General features: G+C 40.9%; 3 protein-coding genes across 3 annotated transcripts in view; 1 reads left to right on the forward strand and 2 right to left on the reverse strand.

Annotated features, from left to right (window-relative positions):
* LOC101739121 (transcription elongation factor SPT5) lies at positions 1 to 4618 on the reverse strand. Its single transcript, XM_038021801.2, has 4 exons — positions 4259 to 4618; positions 4097 to 4175; positions 3880 to 4011; positions 1 to 3105 (listed from the first exon to the last, which is right to left on the reverse strand). Exons 1-4 carry the CDS (start codon positions 4456 to 4458, stop codon positions 379 to 381), a joined length of 3138 nt encoding a protein of 1045 aa, XP_037877729.1. The 5' UTR covers positions 4459 to 4618; the 3' UTR covers positions 1 to 378.
* The window catches only part of LOC732872 (karyopherin alpha 3), a gene marked incomplete at its 3' end in the record, with an annotated part of 36503 nt that overhangs the window by 11036 nt on the left and 5541 nt on the right, over positions 1 to 19926 (reverse strand). Inside the window, 1 exon segment of the mRNA NM_001046875.1 lies at positions 18836 to 19460. Coding sequence (NP_001040340.1) covers positions 19365 to 19460 — 96 coding nt within the window.
* Positions 6187 to 15113, forward strand: LOC101739261 (cytoplasmic protein NCK1). The gene is made up of 5 exons (XM_004925773.4): positions 6187 to 6693; positions 9338 to 9531; positions 9634 to 9894; positions 9981 to 10068; positions 10314 to 15113. The coding sequence occupies exons 1-5, from the start codon at positions 6589 to 6591 to the stop codon at positions 10845 to 10847; spliced, it is 1182 nt and encodes a 393-aa protein (XP_004925830.1). The 5' UTR covers positions 6187 to 6588; the 3' UTR covers positions 10848 to 15113.

The raw sequence follows: 19926 nt of genomic DNA on the forward strand, positions 1-19926 counted from the left end.
TTTCCTTGGTAAATTGAATTAACACTTTATTAACTATTTTTTATGTAACAAACAGCAGTATCTGAATATTTCGATAGATTTTTTCCAAATTTTAAATGTGATATTGTTGTTCTTGCTCTTGATTTCTTTTTACTCGACTTCTATTCACAAAGTGAGTTTTCAATTCGGAGCGTCCGTTTTTCGTAAATAATTTAAGGCTGCCTGATTAATTTTATTACACATTTAATTAATTCCTAATTTTTCATTAAAAAACTCGAATATTTTACATTTTTTTATTTAGTTATTTCTTCATTTGAGAAAAACACAAGCAACTTACGTCTCCCACAGAAGATGAAAATACAATTAACACAATTGTGAGGTATTTACCGGTCGATAGAATTAAGAGGCCATCTTGCAAAGATGACGTAGTTGCATGATTTTGATGTCGTCGGTGCCGAATTTGACGACTCCCTCTTGGTTTTCGATGGAGATAAGTTGTCCGACCGCGTCCCGGTCCTCTCCCGCGATCACCTTCACGCGCTCTCCCGCCTGAGGCAGCACCGGCTCTAACAAGTCCGGCGGCACGGACACCACTCGCTCCTCCGCCGGTAAGTACAACGCGCACGAGCCCCCGCCGGTCGCACGGACCACCGCGGTCTGTGCGGCCAGACCGTCCGCAGCTCCCGCTCTCAGACGCACCACGAGCTCTGGTGCCGCCCACGCACCCGCCTCCGCCGACTCGCCCTCCGACCGGCCCGGACTGTACGGGCTGTACGTGTGGTCCGAGCCGTACATGGCGCCGGGCGTCTGCGGAGTGAACGGTCCCGCGCCGTACGCGTCCGGCTCGTAGTCGAAGTCCGGTCGCGCCGGGGTGGCGGCACCGCTCGGGTCCCAGGCCCCGTGCGCCGGCGTGCGCGACCCCTCGTGCGCCGGGGTCGACGACCCGTAGTGTGGCGTGCGCGAGCCCACCTCGTAGACGGGTGTAGCGGCGCCGTGCATAGGCGTCTTGATGCCCGTGTCGCGGTACGTGGGGGTGGCGGCGCCGGCGGCCGGCGTGCGGGACGGCGTGCGCGAGTAGGACGAGGCCCCGCCGGTCGCAGCCCCGGCCCCCGCCCCGGCGATGTGCCCGCGGTCCACGGAGATGGTCTGACAGGAGGAGTGCAGCTCGACGCGCGCGGTGCTGCCGGTCGCGTCTTTGACGATCCCGACGTTTCCCTTGTATGGTCCCCCCGTGATCTTAATGGTTTGGCCAATGAGCTCGCGATCCCGAGTGACGCCTCGACCTCCGCCGCCGCCTCGGCCCCCACGACCGCGAGGGGTGGAGCCTCCCCTGCCGGCCCCTGGGTGTGCAGGAGAAGCTATCCGCGGCGACATGAAGCCGAGCGTGAGTCCGGCGGCGGTGGCATTATTTCCCCTGGCTCCACCGGCCAGCTGCAGGTGGCGCGTCTTGCACACGAAGATGCCGCCGTTGTCGAGGTACATGTGCGACTGGAGGAAGGCGAAGTTCCGGTAGAGATGTTTGATTTCACCGTCGCGTCCGGCATGCGGCCCGTCGATTACTTTAACGATGTCGCGCTTCTGAATCGTGTTCTCCTCGGAATCGAGCGCGACTGTAAACCGGTTCTCGCGGCGTTTCTGTAGCGCTTGCGGCTTGCACTCGATGACCTTGCCCTGCATGCCGAGCACGTGGAAGTTCTCTTTCTCGAGGCGCACGATAACTCCGACGGTCTGTGGATCCAGTTGCACCATGTCTCCCCACTGGAACTGTCCGAGGGAGTCAACGCCAGTCGCCATGTCTGAACAGAGCTGTAGGTCACGGGGCAGCACCTCAAGCTCGTGCATGGTGAGGTCGGAAACAAGCACGACCCTGTGCGGTTCGACGCGCACTATGAGGCCTGTGTCGCCCTCGTAACGCCCAGCCACCACTTTCACGTGATCACCCATTTTGAAGTACTTGCGCAACTCATTCGGATGGAAGACAATTGGGTCCTTAAGACCATCGTGTTTTGGCATGACAGTGATCATCGAACCGTCGATAGCAGTGATGCGGGCCTGCAAGTTCGCAAGATCTCCAGTACAGACTTCCACATTGTCACCCATGGAGAAGGAATGCAAGCCGGCAGGGTCGTCCTTGGCGGGAGCAGCCAACTCAATATCGATACCTTCCGGTTGCTCTTCAAATCTTTCCAACTCTGTAAGTGAAGGCTTGACACCTTCTGACAGTATCGCCGACATTGTAAAGTTTTTATACAGAAATCCTTTCCTAGAGTACCTATTGCCCTCAAATATGAGGAAATCACCATCGGAAGTAACTTCTCCACCGATCGCTCGGATTGCCTCTGGATCAAAGGGTTTAGCAGGAGGCCTTCTCTTTTTCTTTCGCTTTGCTGCTTCACTATCGCTCTGTACTGTTCTTAAAGCTCCTCTCAGTCTTGTATAATCTATTCTAGGAAGTAGTTTCAAATGCACTTGATTCTGTGCCAAGTCTACATAGTCAACTTGAGCAATATCATCTTTGTATAAACCTCGTTTTAATCTGACCCATTGTTTCGGTTTAAGTCCTGATTGCTTTTTGACTACTCTGAGAACATCAGTCATTTCCTTAATAGGCACCATTTCTTGTTTCCACACTCCAGACTTAAGGGTTCCCACTTTGTCTATAATGTTTTTAACATGTGTCTGCTTGAAAGCCTCTATGTACACATAGCCTTTGACTCCTTCTGGTGCTACAACTGACTTTATCAAAAAAGGTTCTTCCGAGAATTGGAAAGCAATAAATTTTCGCATCAAAAGTAAAACAGTAGCCTTCTCTTCTCCAATCCTACATCTGACCATCCACAAATTTGGATCCTTGATACCGGGTAGTAGAGTTTGCTGAGTTATTTCATCAGACATCTCTTCTCCACCTTCACCAAAGTGTCTGAGGGCTGCTGATTCATCTGCATACTTATTTCGAAGATATTCTTCAATCTCCTCCTCTTTCTGTGAATCCCAAAGGTTAGTGCCTCTTCTTCGACCTTCAATTTCTCTAGCTGTTGGCCCAATTTCATCTACTTCATTTCCTACAATACCCATTTCTTGGGCTCCCTCTTCCCATTCGTCATCTTCATCAACTTCATCATCCACCTACAAGATAAAGTTATTTCAATTTATTTTATATACTTAGTACTTTTTATGCTCTTTCAAGAACTCACTATATGATTTACTATTCACTATTACTCGTATTACTCACTATTTGATACAGTATCTTCAATTACTCATTTTATTGAAGTTTTGAGCTAATGAGTGCAATTTGTGATGTCTATGAGCCCTACAGGGCTTGAGGCCTGAACAGTAATACAGAAATTTGACAGCCAATATATGGCAACAAAAATAACATACAATAGTTGACATAGGAATATGATCGGCTATGTTAGCCACAGCACAGCCACATCACACTGTGACAGTTATAAACGGAGTTTGAAGTGGTCGCCGTGGCCAAAATCAACTAAGGTAGTAAGAGAGTAGTAGTAGTAGCAGTGACTTAAAACACTGTTTATGAAATAGTAAATCTTCAATCGTTCATCTTAGCTCTAAGGCTTATGTTGAATTATGATTTTTGTGTGAATAGGCAGGCACACTATGTAGCAATGTTCTAAATTATATTGTCACAGTTAGCTAAATTATAACTAATAACACAGCTTTAATCTGCATTATTCACGGATACAGTGTGTGGTAAAATTATATATACAATAATGCAGAAAAGTCCACATCAAATGAAAAGTAGCATTAATTAATCACACTTTATATATGAAAATGACAAAAAAAAAATTTCTTTAAACTTTTCTTTGTAATCTCGTTTTTTATATTAACCTCAAATTTCGTAGCATAGACAAATGAAAACCAATTTCAATTGCATACCTCAGCTTCGTCAATAATGAATCCACCATAACGACTGTCCTTTTTTCTTTTCTTCCTCAGCCTCTCCTCTTCTTCGTCTTCTTCATACTCCTCAGAATCAACCAAATCCTCACCTTCGGGCTCTTGTTCATCCTGTTGATACAGTTTCATAAAATATTGTATAGCCCAAACAGAAAGTTATCTACAATTTCAATATTAAATGTTATTTATGCGTTACCTCCACTTCTTCATCGCCAGATGCTTCTTTGGCTTCATCATCTCTATTTTTACTTGCATCTGAACCTACTGAACGACTTCTGTGAAACAAAACAACCCTCATAAAGTCAAGTGAAAAGATACACGGAAAACTTATTATTTACTTAGACTACCCGGATTTTACCTAGAGCGAGACCTAGATCGTGAGCGGGATGGAGTCCTAGAGGGGCTACGGCTTCCAGAACGCGACCTGGACCTTGATCGAGAGATAGAACGCGATCTTGCCGACCGATTCGATGCAGCGCTGCGATGTGATTGTTTTGATACAGCACTGCCTGCCTCGGACCCACTCCCCGAATAGTTACTACCTTCCGAATCCGACATTACTACTTAAAACGAATGCATTCGAACCATTTAGGTAATATTTACTAAACTTATTTCTTTAAAACGAACACGCAACAAACGTCACGAAACAGTGTGACCCATAGATTATACTTTTATAGTGTGACCATTGAGAAAATAGATAATCTGCCCTAGGTTAACTGATTATCTACCCTCGCCGCGAAGAAAAAACCACAAAATATGCTAGGTACCTATTTTTTGCACTTCTCAAACCATTTCTGATTAAAATAAAACGCAATTCTAATTAAAAAATTGTTTTCTGCTATAAATTAAGGCCAAATTTACAAAAAAAACTCTCATTGCATTTTAATCCCATGTCTATAATTTTTTTCTTTATAAATGTAAATCATTCAGTCATGTTCCTTTTAGACCTTATTTCGGTGTACTAACGGTAGGAATACGTCTATTTAAAATTCTATTCCACAAACTTATTTTTGTTCATGTTACCTTGATAAACTAATAATACGAGTAAAGTGCGCAACACGTTTGTCACCAACAGTTTTAAACTGCTATTGCAAAAAAAATGTTATTGTCTTTTTTAAGTGAAAGCTTCTTTATCATCGTTGTGATTCGAAAGTCGATGAACAGAAAAAGCGATAGTAGAAAGAGACAGACACTTAAATTTTTAAGATTTAACGTGGGAGAAAATGAAGTAGCATTAGTGTTTCTTAAATTCGTGGTTCTCTTTGTGCTCTGCTTCGTACCTAATATTCGTACTTAATACATATTGAATAAATCTATGTAATTTAAACGAATAAAGTGTAAAATAAATATCAAACTTTGTATCACTATGAACATTACTATTTTAAAACATACATAATTATCCTCTCCCTGAAATTTTACATTAACTTGAAGCCAAAATTTTTGAAGATTTCACTTCTACCACGTGTGAGTTACACGCATAATATATGTTTTTAAAGCTAAATGAGTATATGTATGGAGTTTTAGAAGGGCCTTCAAATTTGATCCACAAAAAAATTTGCACTCTTTTAACTTGCACTAGTTTAAGTTTTCGTTATTTTGTGTTCAACTTAAAAACTTCTTTTTATTCGCCGAAAATTCTAAGCTTTATAATTTTAGAAGAAGAGCTACTTTATTTGATCCCAAATCTAACAAATTTTGCATATAAAAATTTCCATTCCGGGACGGCTAGGCTGGCAGATGTAAAGCATTGATATAATTTTGTATGGGTATAGATGCAAGGATATTATAAGACAGAAAATCCATGTGGAATAATGAAAAAGAAAACATTAATATTAAGAAACTGTTGCTTGCACATGACGACTCGTCATAGAGATGTTTCACAGTAAAACCACAAACTTCTCTTTTCGCGTTCCTGTCAGAATAATTATGTTACTAAAACTGATGGCTTACTTTTGTGTTTTATCAGACCAAACAAAAAAAAACAGATCTAAAAGTATTGACTCTAAGTTCTCTCCTATAATCAAGCATGCTTCGTAAATCGTAATTTCTAGCCCGGATTTCTCGCCGGATCTTCTCAGTGGATCGCGTTTCCGATCCGGTGGTAGATTCTGCGAAGCACGGCTCTTGCTAGGGTTCACGTTAGAAACATCGTCAAGTTTGAGCCCCGTGAGCTCACCTACCTACTGGCTCGGATACGCTAATTCTCTCTAGATCATCAGCTTAGGTAGGAAAAAAAAGTAATTTCTAATATTGTCTATGAAATCAATTTTTTTATGGAAAAAAATTGAATTGTCTATTGATCCGTCGTTTGCCCCACCGAGATCTGTGGAGGAAAGTGAAATCATTTAATAAAAAAATTTAGTTTTTAAGGTTTTCATTGAAAAATTCAATAAAATAGCTACAATTAAATGCAATAGATATTCTGTAAGCTCAGAAAATATTCTTAAGAACCTAGTATTCTTAGACCTTACTCGGGTGCTACGGGAATGTTCAGCTGCAGATAGTTTACTTTTGATCCAAGATTCGCAAGGCTTAATTAATCAAAACAATTCGGAGGCTCGCTGTCTCTACATTGCAGAGACTTTGAGACTAATCGGTCCGTCAGCGTCAAACAGTGAGTGTAGTTTAGTGGGCGTTGCAATGTATCAGTGAAAGGCCAGCGGCCGAAGGCGACCCGCTGAGGGTGTCATGCTGGAGACGCGGTCGGCGCGCGCCGCAGATTCGGTGTGGGCTAGTAAGCCGCTGCCAGCACCTAACGCCATGGCCAATACGAGGCACGGGAAGAACGCTCAGGTGTGTACTCAGACTGATAGGTGATCAAGAATATACATGAGCAAGTTTAATACAATAGATTATACGCTTTTTATCATTATCACTATATACAGAGCTACTGCTCAAGTATCTTCTGATGGTTTAGTATTCAGATCAGTTTTGAAACCACCCAGTGGTTATGAGAAGTTTTCAAGAGTTATAAACCCCATTTGGATTTATATTGGATTTATTTTAAATCTACTAAAAACAACCACAATGAACAAATCAATGTATACTTTAGTAAATATATATCAGTAAATAAACATTGATAATGATAAGATAATGTAGAAATTACAAATATTTTAACACTGAACATACTGAGAGTTATTGTATACCTATTCCTACCACACTCAGGCAACTTTAATTAAAAAAGTATATAAAGTATAGGTTTTAATTAAAAAATCATTTTTAATATTTTAATGATTCTTTTTTTTTCTGTTATTAATCTGCAAATCTGTAAATCGAAATCAGATATGCTTATGCAACAGGTAGAGATTCAGTCTCTTGTCCAAAAACAAAGTAAGTATCCATAAATAAAGATCAATATTTAAAATTAAAATCCAATCCAAGATTAAAAGTTGATCCAATTAAAGTGTAGTGTGCCACTTGAGATTTCATTTGTGACTTTCTTCTAGAAAGTTAAGAGGCAGTTGGTTTGGATGTTGTTAAGTTGTCTTTTGTATTTGGTATAAAAAAAATCATATATAACTGTAGTTATGTATGTAGAGAAGTTTGTGAACTTCTTTATTTTTGCATGAAATTGTTTTTTAGTCTGGTTTTTCTTGGAAAAGAGAAAAAATAACTAGAAGTAAAGAGTTGAAAATATTATGTATATGCATATTCTAAGGACTGTATTATTGTTTGAAAAATGTATTAAGCTATATAAATTTTACAAAAGCTCTAAATGGTTAAATAGACCTATATATGCTTAGTGTTAAAAAGTCAAATTTTAGGAGCCCTTTGACTTAAAATCTGAAGAAATGCTGTATTGTTTTTTTTTGGAAGCAACTCTTTCTTATTTGTTAGTTTATGCAAATTTTCAAGAATATATTTATCACTTGAAAAGACTAGTATCATATCAATCACATCACAAATATTTACTATTTCATTATGCCTGATGAAACTGAAATACCACCACACAAAGAAACTTTATAAAGAGGTAGTTCTTGGTTGCAGCTGTAATAAATTGGGTTAAAATCAATTTGTTAAGACCCATAATCAACTATGCGAACCTTCAAATGGATGCTAGTATATAGTTATATATAGTTAATTTCAGCATTGTGATGTCTATGCAGATGTCCCATCAATGCAATAAAGTAAATAAACTAGATAGCAATTTTTATTATAGAACATTGAAGAATTTATACATGCAATTAAGTAGAATTATTACTTGTGTACTATTGATCCTATAATAGTTTAAAATTTTAAATTTGAATTTATGATACAATATCATAATCTTGTATTAATCAACCAACCTGCCCATAATATTTTGAAGGGCTGTTAGGTTAGGCTGTGCATTCTATAATAAAAACCTTAAAGCTCTCAATGTGGAGTAAAGCCATGGTTTCCAGGTGCCATGTATGGAAAACCTTTTTCGCTTAGAACTCAGCTCAGTCTATCTAAGAATGGGATGACCATAAAAGAAAGGAAAGAACTGCTTACAAAAAACTTCAAGTTAATTGTGTTTGTTCAACTTCATTACTTACTTTAATTGTAATTTGTCTAAAACATTCTACAATCGAGACACCATGAATTTCACCAATCAACAGAAATCTTGAAGAGCTGTTATTCTACCCTTCAAACCAGAATGTGTGATTGCTTCACAGCAGAAATCAGTAGAGTGTTAGTACCCATATGTGTACTCATAATATGGCCTACCAAAATCTGTACAAAGACAGAACACCTAGTATTTGACAGAATTTTTTGTATTCTATGGCTTAGAATTGAAGGATGCATTTGCCTATTTTTTGTACTGTTTTTTTCACTTCTATTATAATATTCAATAAAATTATGTGATACTGGTAACTGCATCGTATTGTGGTGTCCAGAGAGTCAACAGACATATTATAACTCAACAAAGACAATAAACCTTGGAAATGTTGTTAGTGATTTCACAAAATCTGTTAACCAAGAAGTTCAACAGCCTCACATTTGACGATTGATGTTTGTTTTACATTGCTGTACAACAATAACAAATAATAATAATAATAATAAAGATCATTTATTGCCTTTCACATCATAAAATGAAATACAAAAAAAAAGAAAAGCAAAATAAAAAGAGAAAAAGGCAAAAGGAGGTGGCTCAGCTATTGCTGTTCAAGATTGATAAATTGAACAGCGCTGATTTTCAGTCACCCCCATTTCCCTTTGGTTCTTTGCGGGAATGAAGACTCCGTACGTGTGTACATACTCAGAATATGGTATAAATTAGTAAAATTAATAAATTATAAAAATTTAAGAAAGAAACAAAATAAAAATCAAATTAAATGGTGAACCCGAAAATAAAACTAAAAATTTAAGAAAAAACAAAAGAAAAATCAAATAATTTGACTTTGAATTCATTTGACTTCAGATGTGTGTAAAAATCAATCCGCTTATTGTAATAATAGGCTTAAATACATTTCAGGATGACGTGTGCTATGTTGTAGCAAAGTACGATTATGCAGCTCAAGGTGCCCAGGAGTTGGATCTTCGTAAAAACGAGAGGTACCTTCTGCTTGATGATTCGAAACACTGGTGGCGCGTGCAGAATGCTCGCAGCCAGTCTGGCTACGTGCCCAGCAATTATGTCAAGAAAGAGAAACCATCGCTTTTTGACAGGTTAGTTTTAGTAAAAGAGTTTTACTCAGTGAATATTTTAAATTTTAAGCAAAAACATTTGTGGTATATGTATGGCTGTTGGCTGATTTTCGTTTCTTCCAGTATTAAGAAGAAAGTGAAGAAAGGTTCGGGTTCGAAGACACTCCCGTCGAACAGTTCGCCGGTGCGCGGGGCGGGGCCCGAGTCCCCCAGCGCCGCCCGACGGACGGACGCCGGCGACGCGCTGGGGGCGGCGCTCGTCAAGTACAACTACCAGGCGCAGCAACCCGACGAGCTCTCGCTCACCAAGGGCACGCGCATCCTCATCCTGGAGAAGAGCAACGACGGCTGGTGGCGCGGCCAGTACCAGGGACACACCGGCTGGTCAGTGCGCGGCCCCCGGTGGCCTCTTGGTCTGCGAACCTACAGTACAGGTGGACCCTACGTGTGACGCTCTCTATGTTTAACAGGTTTCCATCGAATTACACGAGCGAAGAAGGTGACAATGAAGACCCCGTGCACACCTACGCGATGGCTGAAAACGTTCTGGATATTGTTGTGAGTACTAATTGAATATGATCTAGGGTGTTCATAGCCCCGTTCATAGTTTACTCGTAACCTCTGTACCCAGGATCGAATTAAATTTACACTCGAACCTATCACTATTGTTTGTTCTTGCAACACGTTTCGATGTTTACTAGACCTCGCGTCCTTGTGACAGGAATAGGATGGGCCTGCCCTCTCCCGCACCGGTTATAGCATTTTGAGATAATTGGTAACGTCTGGTGTTGTCGCGGCGGCAGGTGGCGCTGTACTCGTTCTCGTCGAACAACGAACAGGAGCTGTCGTTCGAGAAGGGCGACCGGCTGGAGATCGTGGAGCGGCCGCCCTCCGACCCCGAGTGGTACCGCGCGCGCGACCACCGCGGCCGCCTGGGCCTCGTGCCGCGCAACTACCTGCAGGAGCTGGCCGACTACCTGGCGCTGCCCTACGCCGAGCGGCCCCCGGACCGCGGGCCCGCCGGCCGCGCCTGGTACTACGGCGCCATCACGCGCACGCACTGCGACGCGCTGCTCAACCAGCACGGACACGACGGCGACTTCCTCATCCGCGACTCGGAGACCAACGCGGGCGACTACTCCGTGTCGCTCAAGGCGCCCGCGCGCAACAAGCACTTCCGCGTGCACGTGGAGGGCGGCGCCTACTGCATCGGCCAGCGCAAGTTCCCCTCGCTGGAGCTGCTGGTGGCGCACTACCAGCGCGCGCCCATCTACACCAACAAGCACGGCGAGAAGCTGTACCTCGTGCGCCCGCTGCCGCGCCCAAAGCTCTGCTGATCCGCATCCGACAACATTCACTACTTTAAGGCCTTCAGTTAAAGGGTATTTTAGCTCCTCACCCCTTGTCAGTTAAGGTTCCCACCAACGTCACGCCGGACTCGCAGGTCGTTCGTAATCATTATTAGAATACATACATTATCAGCTAGCGACAACTTCACTTATCATTAAACTATTACAATCATAATCGCTTGACGTTTTCTGTAGCTTTAAATAATACTCATTGCATACAGTAAAACGACGCTCAGTGCCCCGCGCGCGCCGCCGTGCTCTGGTCGGAGGGACGCACTATGGGAGGACGTTCATTAAATGAATAAAAATTTCAGAATATATCTTATTCAAAAAATAATCTTCAAAATTTATGTGAAATTAGTTTAAATACATTAAGTAGGTTTTTATATTATCTTAGCTTTTAAATATAGCAGCCGACACGGCTCTATGTAGCGCGGGGGCGGCCGGGAGCTGCGCCCCCCTGCCCCGGTGCTCCGCCGGCGGCGCACTCATATAGCGATAATCTGAAATATATCGATAGGGGAACGTCGCAAATCAGTCTTCGCAAAATTAGTCAATATTATATGGATATAGTATTTGATAGCTAGAAAGAATATTACCAGTCCAAACCTATGGAGCGAGGAGACTTGGCACGACTTAATTACGCGGTTATGCACGACGCGCACCGCACAATGGTAACGCACGACGCGGCGGTGTGCGGCGTGCTGTCTGACCCATCGCTAGACACAGTCCTAGATAAATTCATTAATGAAACTTATCCAAAATGTCAAAATCGGCATCATCGGGATGTCATTTGCGTATCAAGAATTACCTACTATATTTATTACTCATTAATGCTTTGTGAATTGTATCAATAAAAAAGTTTATTGATATTTGATGTCAAATCGTAGTTCACGGGCTCGAAAAATGTTGACCGAAACAGGTTCAACTGAGAACTTGATTACGGTTTTGGAGGCCCCCGATGTAGTGCCCCGGCAGGCACCCCGCGCCCCCCACCCACGCCCCCTGTACGTCTCGCTCTAAGCGCGCGCAGTGAGCGAGACGTGACGTCAGCGGCGCGCGGACACGTCAGCGTAGCGTAGAAGTTAACCCAATTTTGTATGCAGTTAGAATAGCGCCCCTAGCGGCAAACGTACACAAACGATTCCATTCCATACAAATATGAGCTAACTTTAACGCTATCGAGAACGTTAAAAAACTCGCACTAAGCACACTGAAAACGATCACGTGGTGACGTGCTGCGCCCTTTACCCTGTGGGATGAGCACGATATTTACTTTAGGGATCATAACGCATCAACGAAACGCTGAAGTCTAAACCGAACATTGTGTTAACACGTAGACAATTAATTGTACAACATTTTATATTGTAATTTATACATTGTAGTCGTATTTATACTGAATCGTATTTCGAATCAATATTATTTGTAACAGCTATCTCTGTCACTCATAAGCGTAAGAAAGGGATGGCTGATTTCAATATTCGTTCACCGTACACGATTATTGAATTATTAATATTGTACGAGATCGTCACGTCTTCAATGAACAGTGACAGTAAAACTAGTGAATACTGACAGTGGCAGCTAATTGCGTTGTTATTATTATTTTTGTAATTATTTTTCTAGTTAAGGTAAAAAAGAAGGTTTTTATTTCGGACAAATTTTTTGTTTAACTTTTTTCAAGGTAAATAAGTATTGATTTATTTTTGTTAAAAATTTTTAAGTGACTTCCACAAACGAGTACCTCTGAGAAATGACTGATTTCATATAGAGTTGTTTAGGGACACGAACGGACGGTTGTTCCCGCAGCCTGCAGCCGCGCTCTCTGCGCCGAACTATATTTGCATTTACATAAATCATTTATTTTTGTAAAGATATTGTTTTTGTCTCTTTCTCACATTCGATGGATGGTTTTGAGCAGTGAAGATACAGTAAATATTTTCCGATATTTAGATGCTTCTTTTAGAAGTCAGTTTTATAATTCATTGTGGAATATTTACATTGGCGGTCAATTTGCGACTGTCACTCCCTTAGTATGAGAGGAAAATAATCTGACAACCCTAGAGTCCTGCAATCGCACCTAACGGGACAGCTACCGGTTGTCAGCCGGCTAGTTGACATTGTTAACGACATGGCTGTGCGTTGCGTCCAGCGTGCGCTTATAATAAAAATAGTATTCATCGCATTTATTGTTTGATTAGAATAGACAGCGCACATGGGCCCGCGAGCCGCCCACATTTGTGTACATTTTAGAGGTTAGTTCGAAGCGATCACTTGTGACTTTTGTGTCGTGCTCACTGCTGGCAGTACTGCTGCGGTACTAGTGCCGTACCAGGCGATATTGTTCTGATACTAGTACTATACCTTGCGATATCTGACACTAGTGCCATACCAGGCGATACTTTTCCGGTACTAGTGCTATACCAGGCGATACAGTTCTGGTACTAGTGTCATACCAGGCGATGCTGTTCTGGTACTAATGCTATGCCAGACTATACTAGTGCCGTACCAGGCAATACTGTTCCGGTACTAGTGCCATACCAGGCGATACTGTTCTGGTACTAGTGCTATACCAGGCTATGCTAGTGCGGTACCAGGCGATACTGTTTCGGTACTAGTGCCGTACCAGGTGATACTGCTAGCGGTACTAGTGCCGTACTGCTACGGTGTTAGTGCGATACAAGACCGCTTCTAACATGACTTCTGATACTAAATATGTAATCTGTATATGTGGTTGTCAACGTATTTTGCGACTGACTAAACTATATTTAGTATAATTTTGTTGTTTTTTTTTTACGCAAAATTCTCATTATTTGTAAGCTTGAAAGGTGTTTCTTTACAAAATAGAATTTTCTTAAAATAAAAAAAAATACTATAGAACCATAAAAATATGGTGTCCGAAATACGGTGGCACAATAAATTTTATATATACTAGTTATAATACAGTTCTTCATTTCGACTCCCGGACGTTGCGACAAAGTCACAGGCGACGCGCGAGCTCCCAGCCTCCCCGATGCATTTGTACGTTATGTGGTCGGGGCGCGATCGATTGTGACGTCACAGTGAGTCTGCTAGCTCTGTCGCGGTGACGAACCCGTTAGCGAAGTTGAGGAGTCTGAACGATCTCCAGCACTCGACACTTTGCAACGATCACTCGGAAGGGTTTCTGGGAACTGTTTTTTGTATGTATCGCGTAGGTTAGACGTGCCGATGTAGTTTATAAACTGATGTCATTTATAGCCTTTTTGTACACGAAGCGTTAATTAAATATAACATATTGTAACTTGCACTAATCAATTAAGCTTTACTCGTAAAACTATGCCAAAATGAATTAATGAAATTGGATCTACATTCCCTGAAGCATCTCGTACCGGCGACGACGGCCGAGTCTGATTTGTGTACCGCGCCGCGGACACGCCTCGATATACTAATACACTTTTGTATTTTTATAATAAATAACGATTAAGATAATATTAAACTAGTCAAAAACATCGTTTAGTTATTATATTAACTGAAAAGTAACTAGTGATTAAATAATTAAGTGCTTGTTTCGTCAGCGGTCCCGTCATAGAAAACGCGGTGTATGGACTTAAGGGATTTGTAAGGTAGCGGCAACAGCATACGTGAGCTGTCTGCGTGATGCCCGCGGGCAGCTGCATCCGGCGCGGAGGCGAGGACGGGTTGGATCCCCACATCGACCCATACGGTTGTATGAGGCAAACAACATCTCTACAACAGTTGTCATTTAAGGTTCATCCGCGTCGGGTCGCGTCGGTCGGCTGTAAATAATAGTTTGCCTAACTTTTTTATTCCATAATAATTATTCCCAGTGTTTTGTACGGGCGGTGTATATACACCCGTTATAGTTAAGGCGGTACAGACTTGCTTATTTAGTTGTAGTTCCAGAAGGTTCGTTCTCTGTGACGTCACGAGTGATGTACCGTAGCAGAGTCCCGGTCGAGGTCCGGATGTAAGTCAGATTCGCCAGTCGCGCCGCGTCGTCGTACCGCCACACGCACCAGCTTGGAACGGTCGATCTTTCAATAAGTATAATTAGTATTTAGACATGTAATAGAGTGATTGAGTTTTTTTTTTTATATTGCTCAAAGGTATATGATTTTATAATGATTTATTATATTTAAACATAGCGTTTGGAATGTTTGATGTACATTGTATGGTATAACGCGCATATTATATGTAATATCGTAAGTGCAGTGTATTATATTTAACATTATAATTTATTTATTAATTTGCTAATTTGGTTTAATTGTTCAACACCTTTAATGATTTTTTAAAATATTTCATTAAACATTAATCATAGTCTTGAGGTTGATGGTCGCGTCACGGCCTAAACAAATCCCCGAAGTTGTTCAGACGAGCGCGTGAGTCCAGTCCGCGGTAGTCGGTCGCTCGCTGCGGCACACGTGACCCTGTGAGTCCAGGAGCCGCAGCGATGCTCACGCCAGAAGTAATGGCGCTCTCGTTGAACATGTATTGGCTCCTAAACAAATTTGTTGAGAAGAGAATAAGAGAGTAGGAGCTTAGATTGAAAGTTCCCTTCTTTTTTCATTGCTTAAAAGGGGGATGAGCGCACGGCCTACCTGGTGTTAAGTGGTTATCGGAGTCCATACAACGTAAATGTCGTCGCCTAACTTGAGACATCAGTTTTTAGCCTCAGTTTTACAGTATAGCGACCCTCCTTTAAACTATATTTTTTATTTTTTAACCTTCACCCTTCCTGTCTTAGAACTCAGAGAAACAGTAAAATCTAAAGCTCCAGAGATATAGTCGAGAAACCCTCACCGTACTAATAAGTAATAACTATTATTATGACAAAAGCGTCCAATGCACCAAAGATTCCACGATAACAAAAATATTTTTGTGTATTAAAAAAGATGAGTATTTATGATAATAAAACAAGCAGCATTAACATCGTGAAATGTGTGAGCCGCGGTGACCATAATATAACGATAATATCTGGCAATTCATATTAAATTAACTGATTTGGTTATGGAACGTTGCCGGGGCAGCTACAATGGACTATTGATCAATCACTTGCCGGCTATTTTACTGAACTCTTATATATCTAGAGACTTTACGTAAGGAATATGCTTTCGAGGCGAGATAAGCTGCTTGTTCAGCCGTGGGAAGACAGGAGATTCAAAGATCACAGATTGAAAGTAAGTGAACGCTAATACTAATCCTCCTATTCTAATGAGTTTATTGATTGGATATCTTATGGCACAGTGAGGCAGCTTAGGGACAGGGTATGTTATGTAAAGGTCTGTTTGTTTACGACATTTAAAAATATGAAGTTTTGTAGCCTTTAAGCCCGTCTACTAAAGTATTGAATAATTAAGCTTTGTCGAGGTTCAAATACTTCAGACAGACGTCATTCTTCCTAAGGAAATATCTATCACGTATTTACGAAGGTGGAAGTGGCGATTGCTCGTGAGGCGTATAACATCTGCCCACAGCAATGATATTACATGACGACCACGACCGCTCTGACCAGAGTGATAAGACAAGGAGATATTTACGAAAGACATCGACGATGAAGGAAATGACATTATTCGCATAAGATCGTTTATTAAACTAAAACAAAAAATTAAGTCGATAAATTCTGTGGTATAAGTCCGCACGGGTATGTATCACTACCCTGCTTATTTCTGCCGCGAAGCCTTTAGGGAGGGGCTCGGAGGGCTGGTTTACCCATCTATAAAGTATAAGGAGAAATAGGGAAAGAACTTTCACGGTTCAAATCAAGTTCTTTAATGCTTATGATGATAGATGAATCTTTCAGCCCACAGAAGTTCACTGTTAGACAAATTTTTTTAAGCTAAGCTGATAGCCTTGACAGGCTATTTCAGCGTAACCTTAGCTAGTAGGTGAGCTCACGGGGCTCAAACCGGAGTGATGCTATCACTGACCCTAGCAAGAGCAGTGTTTCGCAGAATCTATCACCGGATCGGAAACGCGACCCACTGAGAAGATCCGGCAAGAAACTCAGTGGGCTGTGTCTATGGGTTAGACATAGGCCTCCCTCAAGTGATCGGTTCTGCGCTGCCTGCATCCAGCGTACGAATAAGAATTATGAAATGTTTTTAGGTTAAATTAGCACAGCCCGCCATTGATGATCGCTCCCCACCACCCCGACCCCACGTGGCCATGAAACTGAAGAAATGTCAGCGTGAGCTTGATAGAAAGGCCAAGATTGAAAGTGACAATTTCAATTTGTTGCAACGTCTTGGGGCCATTATGCGAGTCAACAGACTAGACAATCATTGGACTAAACCGTTGCCTAAGTAATTTTTATATCCATTATTTGGCTTTATCAATAATCTGTATTGTGGAGCCAGTTCCACAAGGCGACTTCTAAGAGTATAGAGTTATTAAATGATGTTAGAAAATTAAAGGTCTGACATCATCATAAAAATCTAACTTCAAACTAACCTTCCAAATAAACCTAGTAGTAATTAGACTTTATTTGAAGTCGCCGTGGAGGGCACAACGCCCGGAAATATGCACTTAACTCGTCTTCATAAATGACTTCCACAATGAAGACATAACGTTGTTTAATAAAAATCAAATATCGTCTTCATCTCACAAATACCTACGTGAATGTCGCCACCTTCCCGGAAATATGAGGTCTAAGTCCCTATTGTACCTATTTTTAGTGTCGTCGCCTCCTCGCCAAATCGGAATCCATTACTGCCTCGAACGACAGGATGGTCGTACATACCCGTGCAGGTTCACAAGACGCCTTAGAACCATTAATTACGCCAATTACATTTTTTGAGAATTTGCTTTATTATTATACAATGTTATATTATGGGTGGAAAGATGTAGTGCTGAAGGACAAAAGGAATGGAATTATGTTGACGAGGATGTCGAAGACAGAGCGAGAGAGAGAAAGAGATTCCCCCGCCGTGGAAGTCATTCGCGGGCACGTGCTACTGTTAAGTGCATTTCTCTTTAGAAAAAGCAGTACTTTATGATATCCTTTCAAAACATCAAATAAAATCATTTTTTTTTATTCAATATAAATGAAAGTACACACTTGTTGAGCGTCAAAAAGAACTAATCCCCCTGGCCTATTAATATTAACTCTCTATTATGTTTAGTATATTCTAAACATGATATTATTCTATGTACAATTTTTCTATTAATAATATTTATGTTTAAAGTAGTTAGTGTAACATAAAATATTTGTTTGTACTGTTCTTAAAATCACAGCTTCGCTTATGGAAAATCTGATCATTTGTATTTTTTTTTTCTATAAGCACCTGTCATTTTTGTGCATACTATGATATTGGTAAAATCAATACTAAGCCTTAGAATCCAAATAAAAAAATAAAAAACTGCTTGATTCGAATTCCGGCACAGTCGTAGCGCTCAAAATAGTTACACCGGGCGTCTTCGGTCTTAGGTCACGATTTTATTACTGAGTATCTTTCTAATAGTAGGTAATGCAAAAAACCTTTCCCATGGCTTGTATTAAATTTTAAAATTAGTTTCCAGCACAAGGTTGGGTTATACTACGAGACGGGAAACAGCAAAATATCGACGCGTTCGATGTCTGAGTGTACAGAAGAAATTTACAGCAACGTCAAATGTTACGCTTGCGACTTTAAAAAAGTAAGTATTTCATTGCATATTTCTTAAATATTCATTAAATGTATTTATTTTTTAATAAATTATTTCAAGGTGATGACATTTTAAGTGGCATACGGAAAGCGGAGCCGTTGCTTCAATAAATTTAACCTCATGGTACTATTCCTTTCATCAATGTCCTCCGTTCATTTCATTAAATAAATTCTATTTATTCAATAATACTTGATGATCCAGTTATTTCAAAAATTTACTCAATTTTTATAGTTTTATGCAAAAAATTATGCACGTTCGGTATAATAAGAATGAATATTTTAATAAGGGCTAGGTAGGGGTAGGTTTTGAATTTGAAGAAAAAAAGGAATATCTAAATAGAATCACTTTATTGAAAAATTCTTATTACTACTTAATAGCATTAAAAATGAACGACTCAAACATGCGTTTAGTCAGGTTAGTCACAGCATCGTTTTACAATAATCATTTTTATTTTTTCATTTACAACAAGAAAGCCAATAAAAATAGTGTTCACCAACAGGCATATACATACATAGTCGATTTGTAAACAAACGTTACAGAGACAGTTCGAGGTCGGCCGGACCGACGGCTCGTGCCCAGAACATCATCCTCGACGCCAGAGCCAAAAGGTCGGATAGACACTCTTTCTAAAAAATTTCTTTACAGAAAGTTGATACTTTCAGTCTAGGCAAAAAATTTCATATTAACGTTAAATGTAAAAATAATTTACGTAAAACTAGGCGTACACTTGTTGTAAACAACCAACAGACCCGTGTTCGGTGAGGCTGTTGAAAAAGTGTTTATCCGATGTCTTGTGTCTGGAGCGGCGAGCGTGGGGTGAGCGTGGGGTCAGCACGGGGTGGGCGTGGGGTCGGCGCCGAGCTAGAAGCGGAAGGGCGGCGGCTCCTTGTCGGCGGCGCCGCCGTCGAACTGGAAGGCCGCCTCGCCCGCCGCCGGCACCAGCGACGCGTCCTCCTCCTGTCACAACACACCGCTTTATACATCTCTCAACCCATTCCCTTATACGCTAAATTTAGTTCTATTGAAACACATTCTAACTTAATGTATATTCATTTTGCACCGTTAAACACTATAAAAAAAAAAAAAAAAAGAAAGCTTCCCTACCGCTGTTAACAATACAACTCGACCTGTATTATTTGTTCATATTAATATGACTAGTATATACAAAATGAATAGAAAGTATTAAGAATGTGGAAAGTTAGCACTCAGACAGAGGGTGAATCACTGCAGTGTGCTGACGACGGCCTGAATTGACATTTAGCATTAGTCATAGTGTAAACAGGATTTAACTAATAATTGTAAAATTAACAGGTGTTTGTGTAACTTAAACTAAGCCTGTACTGAACATGAAATAAACTATTTAACAAAAAGTATGTATTTTTGTCAATTTGTTGATTACAATAAGTAATAAATATCCTCTAAT

This window comes from Bombyx mori, chromosome 4 (assembly GCF_030269925.1).
Source record: "Bombyx mori chromosome 4, ASM3026992v2".
Lineage (NCBI taxonomy): Eukaryota > Metazoa > Arthropoda > Insecta > Lepidoptera > Bombycidae > Bombyx > Bombyx mori.

Bases quoted from the DNA above. Each gene is read 5' to 3' on its own strand.
- LOC101739121 (XM_038021801.2), bottom strand. From the start codon at position 4,458: ATGTCGGATTCGGAAGGTAGTAACTATTCGGGGAGTGGGTCCGAGGCA. The intron at 4,176-4,258 runs GTAAAATCCGGG...TTTGTTTCACAG, and splicing joins CGATCTAGGTCTCGCTCTAG to AAGTCGTTCAGTAGGTTCAG. The intron at 3,106-3,879 runs GTATGCAATTGA...TTTATCTTGTAG, and splicing joins TCATTATTGACGAAGCTGAG to GTGGATGATGAAGTTGATGA.
- LOC101739261 (XM_004925773.4), top strand. From the start codon at position 6,589: ATGCTGGAGACGCGGTCGGCGCGCGCCGCAGATTCGGTGTGGGCTAGT. The intron at 9,895-9,980 runs GTCAGTGCGCGG...TATGTTTAACAG, and splicing joins TACCAGGGACACACCGGCTG to GTTTCCATCGAATTACACGA. The intron at 10,069-10,313 runs GTGAGTACTAAT...TCGCGGCGGCAG, and splicing joins AAAACGTTCTGGATATTGTT to GTGGCGCTGTACTCGTTCTC.